The sequence below is a fragment of the Protopterus annectens genome, chromosome 1.part2, assembly GCF_019279795.1.
Source record: "Protopterus annectens isolate FY-2018-M chromosome 1.part2, PAN1.0, whole genome shotgun sequence".
NCBI lineage: Eukaryota > Metazoa > Chordata > Ceratodontiformes > Protopteridae > Protopterus > Protopterus annectens.
Window position 1 is genome coordinate 630,925,304 of NC_056727.1, and position 13,267 is coordinate 630,938,570.

The following is a 13,267-nucleotide window of genomic DNA, read 5'->3' on the forward strand; positions in this document are numbered from 1 at the left end:
CATATATGTGTTATGTCATCTGCATATTGGATAGTATTTGCTATATACTTTTTTATTTTTTTTATATACAATTATTGCCATGTCCTATTTGTAAGCCATGCAGCTATCCATCTTAGCAAGAGTACATCAATACCTAGTTGTTCTAATTTATTGATCAGTGTTTTGTGTATGACCCTGTCAAATTCTGAAGTTAAATCTATATAAATTACATCACAGCACAATTTTTCATTCATAGCTGTTATATTGTTATAGAACATCATGTTACAGGTTACAATTTTCAACATATGCATGCTGATATATGGTTCCAAGTCCCAACCTTTCCAGTTCTAACAATAACTTATCCAGTATTACCTTCTCCATTATTTTCCACAACATGAAAGTAGACTTAAGGGTGTATATGACTCTAGGTTCGTCCTACTCTCCTTTCCTTTAAAGACAGATTTAATAAGCACATGCCTTCAATCTTGAGGAATCCCTCCATATTTATATGACCTAGTAAATAACAAATATAATGGTACTAGAAGATCTTGCTGAAGTGTTCTCAGGTCAGTATTACTTATTCCATCTCCTCCCAGTGCTTTGTTTAGTTCCAGTTTGCATAGCACTTTTTGAATATAATCTGTTTTGATTCCAGTATTACCTGGATATCACTAGAACAACTTATCACCCCCTTTGTGAAGCCAAACTGTTTTGCTAAGATTTTGTAAATATATTTATAATCTGTTGTGTCTGAGAATAAATTTTAGAATCTATACATAGTTTATCAAGTTGTATGTCTTTACTCCTTCTACAGCTTATGTATCTATATAATTATTTCCTTTTATGCTCAATATCTTTGTATACATTTTCTTCAAATTTTTGTTGATCTTGTCTCACACTATGTTTAATTTGTTTGTCCAGCTTGTTTATTTCAGTTTTCAAAGTTGTATTTCCACCTCTTAATCCATTTCTGATGTTTGTCTCTCACCTTAATCAGGTATCTTGTTCTTATGGAAATGAATCCCCCTGATGTTGTATGCCTAGATCTGTTGTTAAATATATTTTTTTGTACCCAGTTTCTGCTTCAAAACTTTCCACATTCCTTCTGCAGTTTTTCCACTGAACACCTCACTCCAGTTAGTTTTACATAGTGACTGTTTTGCTTCTATATACTCTGTAATTAACTTTCTGTGCATTGGTTTAGATTTCAGTTTGGCAGAATTATCTAGCAAGAAATTAACCTTTGTAACTCCATGATCACTGCACATCAACAGTGATAATAATTGACATGAAGTAACAGTAATTTCTTCAGGAACACAGAAAATGTGTAGTATGTTCCTTTCCCTGATAGTTTTTTTTAATCTGAAGTAACTGCTGTTCATAAACATATGTTCTGAATGATTTCCTTACTAATGGTGTTGAACCAATATTATTCCAGTCTGTTTCTGGTACATTTAAGTCCCCAGCCACTATTATTCTTCACTCCTGTGTTTCATGAAAGAAATGTATGAATTCCTGTAAATCATCAGCACTTGGCTTTGGTGGTCTATATATTCCAATCGTCATCAGTAAGTTTAGATTTGATACTAATAATGGTAAGGAAATCCTCACACGTTTGACATGAGGAACACAGATCACTAGAGTTATCAGGCATTACCTTTAAATATACATAACATTTAATATACTGTACAAGATGTGCTTTAGCAAATCCTGAATGGCACACTTATTTAAGGAATCCATAACCAGCTTCAAATGAATAAAAAGTTATAAAAGAAAATAAAATAATCAAATCAATTACCACAGAATTCAAAGAGAACGTAAGTCAACTTTTGTGAGAAAAAACATGCAAACAATATACAACTAAATACTAAAGTAAGTACAACAAAGTTGTTGCTTTGACCATACAAGTTCTGAAAGTCAGACAAAAGCTGGAAATTCCTTACATTGTGTGCAGTAGCTTCTGCTCACTGTTGCTCGCAGTCGCACCTCTTTTAACAGTAAAGGTCAACAAATCACAAACCAAAACAGGATTGTTCAGATAAGCTCTTGAGTGTCAGATTGTAAAAACTTCTCCTCAGTAAGTGCATTATATCCATATTATTTCACCCTTTTCCCTGACTTCTTTGGATATATGCATAACCATCTTTATAAGTCTATTCTCACATACTTGTCCCAACATTCCATTCATCAGTTTTGTAGGTGTGTTGTGTGTTTTCAACCATAATGATTTTCTTTCATGTTCATGGCCACCAAAACTGACTCAGTCATGCAGACCTGGCCTTACCATGAGATTTTCATGCTAGGTGAAGTATAAAGCCAAAGTATAGATCAATAACTGTGGAATTCATTCCTTGGACTGTGGGTCTTATTCTTCTGGATTTCAAAACTGCCTCCTCAAAGACTGTATCATCATTTTCATCTTGGCTGTGATTATCTATAAATCTTTTCTCCTTCCCTTTTATTCTGCTTTTGGTTGTTTTTACAAGAATAGCCTGTTGAAGGTAGACTAAGAGAGGCTGCGTTTAAAATGATATATATATTTTTTAATATTTATGACTAAGTGAAGTGAACAATAAAATAATTATTTTGTGATTTATTAATTGCTGTTTTTTGGCATAGGACATAGTATGTGACTATCTGAGATACTGAGCATTATCTTTTGACACAATATTAATTTGACTGGTAACAGGTGTTAGTTGATTTATTGACACATGTAATTAAATACAGAAAACTAACTTGTAAACAGGATACTATCTAGGCTGTTAAAAGTATAACTGATTATGAACTTATTTATAGGAAAATATTGGTTATATAAGTCAGAGTTAATATTTTATTTATATTGTTTAAGCAAGGAGATAGTCAGTACTTATACTTGACTGACTAATGCAGCTACATTTTCATATTATTTTGGGAGCAGTAACATAGCTAGGGAGGAGCAAAAGGAGCAACTGCCTTGGGTGCAAAGTGTTACGAGGCATGATCAGCCATCTATTATCCCAATCACTCTTCAGTGCAAGACCAACTTTTAAAAGCCAGTATTGCATTTGTGGTCAAACTGAGTGCTGTAGTGCTCTTTGTGTGGTCTAAACAGTAGCAAACTGCTTGGTACACAGCAAACAGTTTGCTACAGTTTAAATGTAAAAAAAAAAAAAATAACTAAAACTTGAGTTGTGTAGCATTCCATGCAGGGTATAAACTGTTGCAGCAAGCAATTTGCTACAGTTTAAAAGAGAAAATATTTTTAAACTAAAACCTGAACACTGTAGCACTCTGTGCAGGGTATAAACTGTAGCAACTCTTTGCTACATTTGTAGCAAGCAGTTTCCTTTATTTTAAATGTAATTTCTTTTTTTTTTTTTTTACTAAAACTGAAGCCCTGTAGTAGTCTGTTCAGGGTATAAACTGTAGTAACTGTTCATTATATTTATAGCAAGCAGTTTGCTACAGTTTAAATATAAACGTTTTTAAACTAAAACTTGAGTGCTGTAACACCCCAAGCAGGGTAAAAACTGTAGCAACTGTTTGCTACAGTTTAAAAGAAAAAATATTTATTTATTTGTTTAATTTTTTTGTTAAAGTGTAAGGAAGGGGGTTGAGGGCAGGACACAGAAATGGGACTTGAATGGTTAGAGCAGAAAGAAGAGGACTACTTCCTGTATCTGGCTAGCAGGGTGGTGTGCATGTGACAGTAGAAAGAATTGACTTTTTTTGTTTGTTTCTCTTCGCTTGAAGAGCTGGAAGACATGGAAGCTGTGGATTGGGTACTGTCTGCAAATTTTGCAGAAGTCTTTTTTTTCTCTTCACTGGAAGAGCTGACAGGATGGGGCAGTAGTTGGTGGGACTGGCACAGGGTGCTGGCTGAACCAGCTGTGCTTCTGTTTGGGAAGAAAATGTAGAAGCACTTAACAGTAAAAGTCCAGTCAAAAACAACAGAAGAAACTTTGATGTCCATGATCCACTCAGAATTTAACATGTTTTGTGCTTAGCTGTTTTTTTAATAATTGGAATTTTGGTCCAGAATATTTTGTAATCGTATGAACATTTTATATTTGTACCTCAGCTGTTTGTAAAATATCAATATCTTTTGAGGACATTTTCCACTGATTAAAATAGAAAATATGTGTGCTAAAAGGGTCCTTTTCTTATGTGTGTTTAATGTAGAAATTATCTTATGGGCACTTTGTTTTTTGAGTGCTAACTTTGCTGGAAATGAAGACAGTGTTACGCTTGGCATAGTTTATAATCTAAATATGATATTTGAAAGAACAAGGGTCAGAAAAATTCATAACACACCATTTAATGTTGTGGCAGAAGATATTACATTAATATGAGATTGTCTCTGATTTATCTCCTGATACCCTTCCTTAGATCAGAGTTGCAGTGTTCCAAACTATTGCTTTATATATCCAAATAACCTGGACTTCTGACTGCCCTACCAAAGCCAAAACCTCCCACAAAGCTATACATCTAATGTATGACCTAAGCCCCCTGGCATAAGGGCACATAAGCAGATTCATGAGAGCAAATCCTCAGAATTTTTTGCTGCCAGTCTGAAAGCAGTTCTCGCACCCATCGGTTTGTTCTGTGTGTGGTTATTTGTACCGCTGGCCTTCACTGATTCAGATAAGTGTACCATTGGGGGACCTTCCTTGCTTTTTCTCATTTGTATTTTGGTTTTCTATTACTAAACATCAGCTAGGAGAGGAAAGTGTGATTGCAGTAGACATATTCCCTACAAGTATCACCACTCCCAGTATCTTTTCTGTTTATGTGCAGAGCATGACTATAAGAATTGTATAATCTGTCAGTTTTTTATTATGAAGACCTTACAAACATGACTTTTGTATCTCAACTCCTACTTAGAGAACCAGAGCCTTAAACACCTCATCCAAGTTAAGATAGTGGACCTTTCACCCTTGATGTCCCACCAGTTCAAAGGAAAAAGTTTAAGAGGCCTAGGCCTAAAACAATGACTGCCTAGTTGGACTTGGATATACCTGCTGAGGTATTGGAACCTACAATATGCCTGATAATTTCACAGATGCCTTCTATCACCAAACCCTGCAGGAGGTTCATATGGCATCTGAGATTCACACATACAGAATGACTGAAATTACCAATACAGGTGAGAAGGGGAACCCCATTTGATTATTTCCACAGGACCCAAGGTTACTACAGTTCCTCATTAGAGAGAATATACCAGACTCACTTACTGAGGTACTTCAGGGTTTGGAACCTCTAAATGTAGTAAAAGTGAACCTCACCCCAAAAGATAAAAACAAAAGAACAAGAATGTTCATTTCCCTCAGATGTCCAAGGAAAAGGAGTGGATGGATTTTGCACATGGTCTGTTTAAGGCCATTATGGCAGTCAAGCCTCTATCCTTTGCAGGGCTTACTTCTGCTCCTACCTGTCCAACCACTTCCCAAAAGAGACACTTAAAATCATCCTCTGAGGATAAAGAGGATGAATCTTACTAAGATAACCACTAATTAGGCTACCTTTCATAGTGTACTTGCCAGGCCAAATGGTTTCTGATGATAAGAACTCGCTTTCTCCAGACTCTTCTATTGAAGTTTAATTTGGGGAAACTATAGTTTATATGATAAAACATTTTGAATGGGAATCTAAGCAAATTTTTGAAGTACAAAAATTATACTATAACCTATTGGGAGTATGTCTCCTGTCCCTGCATCTATACTTCCTGCTCTGAAGGCTTTCCTTGATGCATTTGCATCCACTTCCACTTCTCCAGATTCACTGCCACCAGCCCATAAAGACCAGGTAGATTTTGCAAAGAACCTGAAAAATTGAAAAAAAACTGTACAAAAAAAAAAACAACAACAATGTCAGACCCTGCAGTGTTCTCTATGTCCACAGACAAACCCTCTAAGCTACTATCTGCTGCTAATGCTCTTCCATCTGATAAATACAGTCAGACAATGGAGAGATTGGAGAAGAAGTGTTTTACATCTTCCTCTCATGCTTTTAAGGCTCTGAATTACCAAACACAGATAACTAAGTAATTGCTGTATATTTGGAGGAATCTAAATAAAACAATATCTTCTATGAAAGAACCAGGCAGTGACCTTTTGTTTGGCCTGGATGCTGCTAGCTTGTTCAAAAATGTACAGGAACAAGGTAAAATCATGAAGGACTGTAGACAGATCGTTATAATGTCTGTGCCCGGGTACCAGAGAAATGACTCTGCAAAACCCTCATCATTTGCTGACAGTGAATATAAAGTTATTAGTAAGAGCAAGAAAATGCCTAGAAGATTCCAGGACAAACCAGACAGATATTCCAGATTTGGGAGGCCTCCCTACCCAGATGAGACTGACTGTCCTCTGTGTACATCCTAGCCCTAGGACCAGCTCTCTCCTTATCCCAAAGGTTCATCTCTTCTCTAAAACTGTCTTCCCATCACTACGGACAAATGGGTTATATTCATCATGCCAAAGGGCTACAGAATGACTTGAAAGGAAGCCACTCCTTTCAACAGCATTCTTCCCCACCTCACAACCAGTTATACTTGCTTCCTGTCATTATCCAACTCTTGCTCAAACAAGGTACTGTAGAGACTACGCCTACAATTACTACTGCAACTACTACTACTCCAAAATTCATAGGAAAATGGTTCTACACGAGACTGTTTCTCATTCCTAGAAAAGAAGGACATTGGAGACCTAGTCTAGATCTTTCCATCCACAGTACTTTCCTCAGGGTCCCTTTATTCAAGATGTTGTCTCTACAGACTCTTCTGCCATTCATTCTCCTGCAGACCTTCCTAGTAACCCTGGATCTAAAAGATGCCTACCTCCACATTCCAATTCATCCTTCCTACAGACAATCTCAGAGGTTTTCTTATACCTCACCACACTCTTGGTTCTCTTCTTTGCCTTTTAGTCTCTCTGTAGCAACCAGACTATTCAAAAAATGTCTGGCTTCTGTCATAACCTTCTGCATGAATCAGGGAATCCAGATATACCCTTACTTGGGTGACTTGCTAAAATAGGCATTGTCTCAAAAGACCCTCCTGAATCAGCTCAACTTCATCATCTCCCTACTTCAGGGTCAGGGTTCATTATCTACCTAAAAAGGTCTTCCAGTCAGGTCTATATTACTTCAACAAAGTTTTATTTCCATGAATACCTAATCATTGACCCCTTTACATCAAACATGCATTCATTGAATGTTCACATCAGTGAACGGTTTTCATAGGGAAAGGAATTACTTGTCCACCACAATGATCATCACACACACCAAGGTGGGGGGTGGGGCTATACCTCCACCCCCTACTTATATATACCAACTCTGAGATCTGAGATTGCACTAGCCTGGGGAAAAGGACAAATGTCTAATGATGGCCAGCTAACTCCCTTCCCTGTGAAAACTGTTCACTGATGTGAACATTTAATGACTGGATGTTTGATGTAAAGAGGTTGATGATTAGGTATTCATGGAAATAAAACTTGGATGAAGTAATATAGACCCCTTCCTGGCTGTAGGTTAGACAACAAAATCATATAGGCCATCCTTCTTCCACACAAAGTGCAGAGCTTCACAAGTTATTTCTCTTCTTTTATTTCTCTACAGACTTGCATTGCAAGGGAATTTCTCAGTGTTGAAGTTTATGGCCTCGACTATACCCATGGTCCCACTCACAAGACTACATATGTGAAGTATCCAGTAGTACCTGAAATCTCTCTGTTCCCAACATTCCCATCACCTGGATACTATGATTCTGTTTCTTCTGTGCTCCTATGGTGGATTTCACAGAACAATCTCAACTCAAGTCTGACTTTCAAAGTGCAGACACCACGTCAGTAATTACAAACAGATGTCTCAGATGAGACATAGGGAGCATGGACAGGCAGCCTGAGAGCTCAGGGACAGTGGCCCCCAAGTCTAATATCAGACCTCATCAATCTGGAGGAGATGCATGCTCTAATTCATGCCCTGCAGATCATCTCTCACTGCTGAAAACCAGGTCCCTTAAGGATGTTCACAAGCAGCACTACCATCATGTAATACATAAACAAGCAGGGGGTACCTGATCTTATCAGCTGTGCAGATTGGCTGTTTGGCATGAGAGCAGGCCACAAAAGCAACCCTGTCTTTACAGGATGTCTACGTTCCCTCACAGGACAATGTCCTGGCAGACTTTTAAGCAGATCAATGGAAGATCTCCACAAATGGATGCTGAGCAGGAAGATTTTCCTAGACATAGTCCATGGGGATCCTACAGATAGACCTGCTTGTTTCCATTGACAACAACCAACTTCCTCCATTTTGCACAAAGACATAATGTCCCAAAGCAAGGAAAATGGATGCATTGTCCTTCCCTTGGGAAAGGAGATTTCTTTATGCTTTCCCTCCTTTTCCTGTTCTCCCTGAGATCTTACTAAAGATTCAAACAGGCACTCCAAAGATGCTACAGGTGACTCTTTTGGCTAAGACAGCACTGGTTCTCCCTTTTCTGCCACATAGCTAAGGGCCATTACTACAAGTCATCTGTTACAGTGGACTTGCTTACTCAACAGAAGGGCTCATTGCTTCACCCTAACCTGTTATACTTCAACCTGACATTATGGATGTTAGGATTCTGATCCCTTTTAGACATCACTTTTCTGAGGACTTGCTACAGGTTCCTCAGGAGGCAAGAAAACCTACTACCAGGAAACCTTGCATAGATGAATGGAAAAGATTCACTGTCTGGTATCATGCTCATAAACAAGACTGTACAGTTGAATACCCCAATGGTCCTCTCTTATTTGCATTAGCTGTTGAAATCTAGGCTAGCATACCCTATATTAAGGCACACCTTTCAGCCATTTTTGCTAGTCTACCTCTAGATCCCCTTCTTCTATCCAGACTATAGGTAAAATACTTTCTTTGGGGTGTACTCCATCTAGAAGTTCCTAGTAAATTTTTCCACTTCTCTGGGGCCTCATCTTTGTGCTGTAAAAACTCATCCTCCCTCTTTTTAAACCAGCAGTTTCTGTCAAATTCTGCACTTGGAAAATCATTCTTCTGGTAGCCCTTACCTCCGCTAGACAAGTCTCTGAACAACAGGTCCTTATGGCAACCATTCCATTCCTTTCTTTCATAAGGACAGATGTCTTTGACAGCCAGTCCATCCTTCATGTCTACTTCTTTCCTAATCCACAATATAAGGAAGATAGGATCCTACATTCCTATGATGTGCATAGACAACTAGGACTCTGCTTGGATAAGATTAAGGACATCTTCAAATCTGGCCAGTTGGATCTCCACTAAAGAGTTCAAGTTAGGGAAGCAGGCTATTACCAACTGGATTTCTAAATCCATTACTTTTTTGTTACATTCAACATGGTAAATCATTGCCCTTATCAGCAAAGCACATTCTACTAGAGCTGTGACCTCTTCAGGAACTACTTGGTCTTCTGTCCATACCTTTACCAAACATTACAGATAGGATGCCTTTTCTAAATCCAGAATCACCTTCACCATGTTATTCCTTTCTGGATTACAAGACCATTCTCCAATATTTCATCCAGCCACCCCTTTCTCTTCCTAAGCTGTAAGAATCACCCAACAGTTTGGAATACTGCAACAGTGATCTAATGAAGGACATAGCTCAGCTGTGTAAAAATTTACCATAACAGTACATGTCCTTATGATAATTGTTGCAGAATTCAATTCTCCAATCTTAAACTTCCTTTTCCTTATGGACCAAGGAAGACTACTGTCCTTTTACCTTTCCATCTTAGCTGACCATTTTTATTTTGCTACTCAGGCCTCTTCATGTTTAATGGCTTGGAGATAGTCTGAGGATTTACACTAATACATTCTCTTATGTACCCATACGCCCACAGGCTTTGGTCATATGTCAGATGTATGACTCTATAGAAGGTTTTCGCTTTGGTATCCCTGCTAGATGTCCAGGTTATTTGGTGAGATAACCCAACAGTTTGGAATACTGCAACAGTGATCAAAAGGACATCTACTGTTATGGTGAGTTCTTACACAGCTATACTTTTTACATTCGCTATTATGGTGAGTTCCTACACAAGTGTACTTTTCACTTGATGATTTAGTTGCATTATGATGATTTGTGACATAGGCTATAAACTGGGATACAAAACATGGCTTTGAGTAAAAAAAGTTAAATACCTTTAACTCTTTGATATAACAGATTGTAACTGCTAATGGTAACACAAGGCACAACATGTAAGCAAATTTTACAGCACCATTTGCATTGCTAATCTTAGATGACATGACATCATTATTTATTGCTAATGTCAACTGACCGCAGAAGTCACTGTGACACAAATTACTAAAGTATAGCACCTTAACACTGGCCTCTGAATAATTACTAAAGTATAGTACCATAACACTGACCTCTGAATAACTACTAAAGTAGAACACCTTAACACTAGCCTTCGAATAATTACCAAAGTATAGCACCTTAATACTGGCCTCTGAATAATTACTAAAGTGTAGCACCTTAACACTGGCCCCTGAATAATTGCTAAAGTATAGCACCTTAACGCTGGCCTCTGAATAATTACTAAAGTATTGCACCTTAATTGAAGTATAGCACCATAACACTGGCACCTGAATAATTACTAAAGTGTAGCACCTTAACACTGGCCTTTGAATAATTACCAAAGTATAGCACCTTAACACTGGCCTCTGAATAATTACTAAACTATAGCACCATAACACTGGCTTAATTACTAAAGTATAAAACCATAACGCTGACCTCTGAATAACTACTAAAGTATAGCACCTTAACACTGGCTTCTGAATAATTACCAAAGAATAGCACCTTAACATTGGCTTTTGAATAATTACTAAAGTATAGCACCTTAGCATGGGCCTCTGAATAATTACTAAAGTATAGGACCTTAACTAAAGTATAGCACCATAACCCTGGCTTCTGAATAATTACTAAAGTGCAGCACCTTAACACTGGCCTCTGAATTTAGACATATTTGGTAGAATCTATGAGTATAGTGAGCACAAGCAAGATACTCATTACTAATGCCTTGAGTTCTCAACTAATTTATATAAGATTATTATACTATATAAAAATTGTACATGCTAATTCATGTAGCATATTTATTCTTGTCTCAACTAACCTTAAAATTATAGCAATATCTTCAGCTGCAGAAGGCATAGTTCTAGCTTCGTTTTGTATTAACTGATCAGTACAGATCATACAGGAAAAGAAGAGAGTGAATGCAATATTTGCTATATATTTCTTTACTGTAAATCTGACTTATGCAATACAATATTTATCATTTGGATATTATTTTGACTACAGTACAGCCATATTTCCAGCAGGTGCCAGTGTAACTGTAATAAATATGCGTTATATCATTTCAACTTCGAATAACTTTAATCTATAAAAAGTACATGTACGGTATGTGTGTCTTATATAAAAATTTGCTTTTTCAGATTTTGAAAACAAAAATGAACCAGGCAACCAGGCTCCACACAAATATTTAATAAACTAAGCACTTTCGTCCGAAAATGCAAAGGACTTCATCAGAATAACTACTAAATCTAAAATCACAGTATAAATACCGACTTCAATTAACAAAAACCCTGCCCTGAATTAACATTTCCAAGGCAACTGAAATAATCACGACATCATTCTCATAAAGGTTACATATAAAAAGCAAGCAGTATGTATAAAAACACCACTTATTATACACAATAAAATTACAAATGCAAATATGCTGTAAACTAACCTCAGTATAATAATATATACAGTAAAACATACAGAAGAAAACAACCCTACACCTATAAAAAATAAACTTCCTTTAACCGCAAGACACTACTAAGGGATACCACATCATTCAGACCAGGCATAACTATGGCATTAGTTTTTAACTGCCACTTCAATTCCAAAAATTCTAAAAAATCATCACTAGGGTCACCCCCTGCCCCAAATCCACCTGGTGTATAACCAGTGGCGGTTGGTTACTTCAAATCAAAGGGGGGGGCTGCAGGAGATAGCTGAATGGGTGGGGTCAATGGGAAGGGGTGCGGCCAACTAGAAAGGGGAGGAGCTATGCTCAAAACCACAAAAACTAACTAAATACACTGCCCTGGGTGCCAAACCGTCATTATGAGAGTCCAATCAAGACAAAATGAAGTGTAGAAGAATAAAAATATTTCAATGCATTGGCTGCATGACAGCTTACTTAATATCTAGATGGAAACAAAAAGGTTGTGAGGCGTGAAAAAATAAATTACTTTTTAAATACATTAATGGAATGCCAGTCAAAATCAAGTATAAGAAAAACAAGCAGCACTCAACTCAAACCACTTCTTGCACTGCAGTTCTAATTATAATTTATATTCAGCTTTATTAAAGTACCAAGTAACATGCTGAAAGTAGAAATCTCTGATGCCCCCTCTTGCAAAAATGTTTCTTATCCAAAAAAAGACCTTCTGCCTGACAACTATCTACTTGTTTCATGGGGAAAACATGATCAAAGCAAAAAATGAAAAGCAAACAAGAAATAAGCTTAAGATACATTGCTTAAAAGGATTACTGTACAGGTTATGGACCACACGATTGGCATTCTGTTTAGTTTACGGGTAAAGCCTGCAGAGATGACTGGAAGTCTCCAAGTGTAATGAGCTTCTTAAAATAATGTAATCCTGTCCTTTATTACAAATACTGTCATATGCATTTCAATACCCAAGGCTTATATATTATCTAGTTAAGTATTCTCTACATGGCAACAACATAAAGGCTTTCAATGTTGGCAGTTCTTTAACATTATGCTTATTAAAGCTTACTTGCATCTTACGATCTCAGCCAAGCTTACCTGATGGTCATTAAAGTATTGCTACTTAAACACAGAGCAACAGGCACTTTGAGTAATAAGCATAAATCAACAGTACAAAAAATACGACAGAAACCAGACCATTCTGCAAAAATCAAGGACAGATGAAAAGCCACTCTAGTACTTGTGTCTACCTTGGATAGGGGGGATACTCTGCACATTTACACTGCAGAACTACTCCTTGCCTTGCTTCGACACATCCAGAGTCACTACATGGGGGAGTGGGGTGCAACAAGTATGTCACAATTTGAAATGTCTCTGGCTGACTGTGATGGCCCTGACACATTTGTCATATCTCTCAACCTCAGAGCAAGAAATCTGGACAAAGCCATACAAAGAAGTGGGACAAAGGCCCAAAAATAAGGACAATTTTTAAAATATTGCTCTTATAAACTTAGAAAGATAATAGAATAGGTATTGCATTAGTATGAATTTTCTAA

General features: G+C 37.2%; 1 protein-coding gene across 1 annotated transcript in view; it reads left to right on the forward strand.

The window, feature by feature from the left end:
- Nucleotides 1-511: 511 nt before the first annotated feature.
- Nucleotides 512-13,267, forward strand: part of SUSD4 (sushi domain containing 4) — a 693,417-nt gene continuing 680,661 nt past the window's right edge. The window contains exon 1 of the mRNA XM_044060186.1: nt 512-545. Coding sequence (XP_043916121.1) covers nt 512-545 — 34 coding nt within the window. The remainder of the gene's footprint in view (nt 546-13,267) is intronic.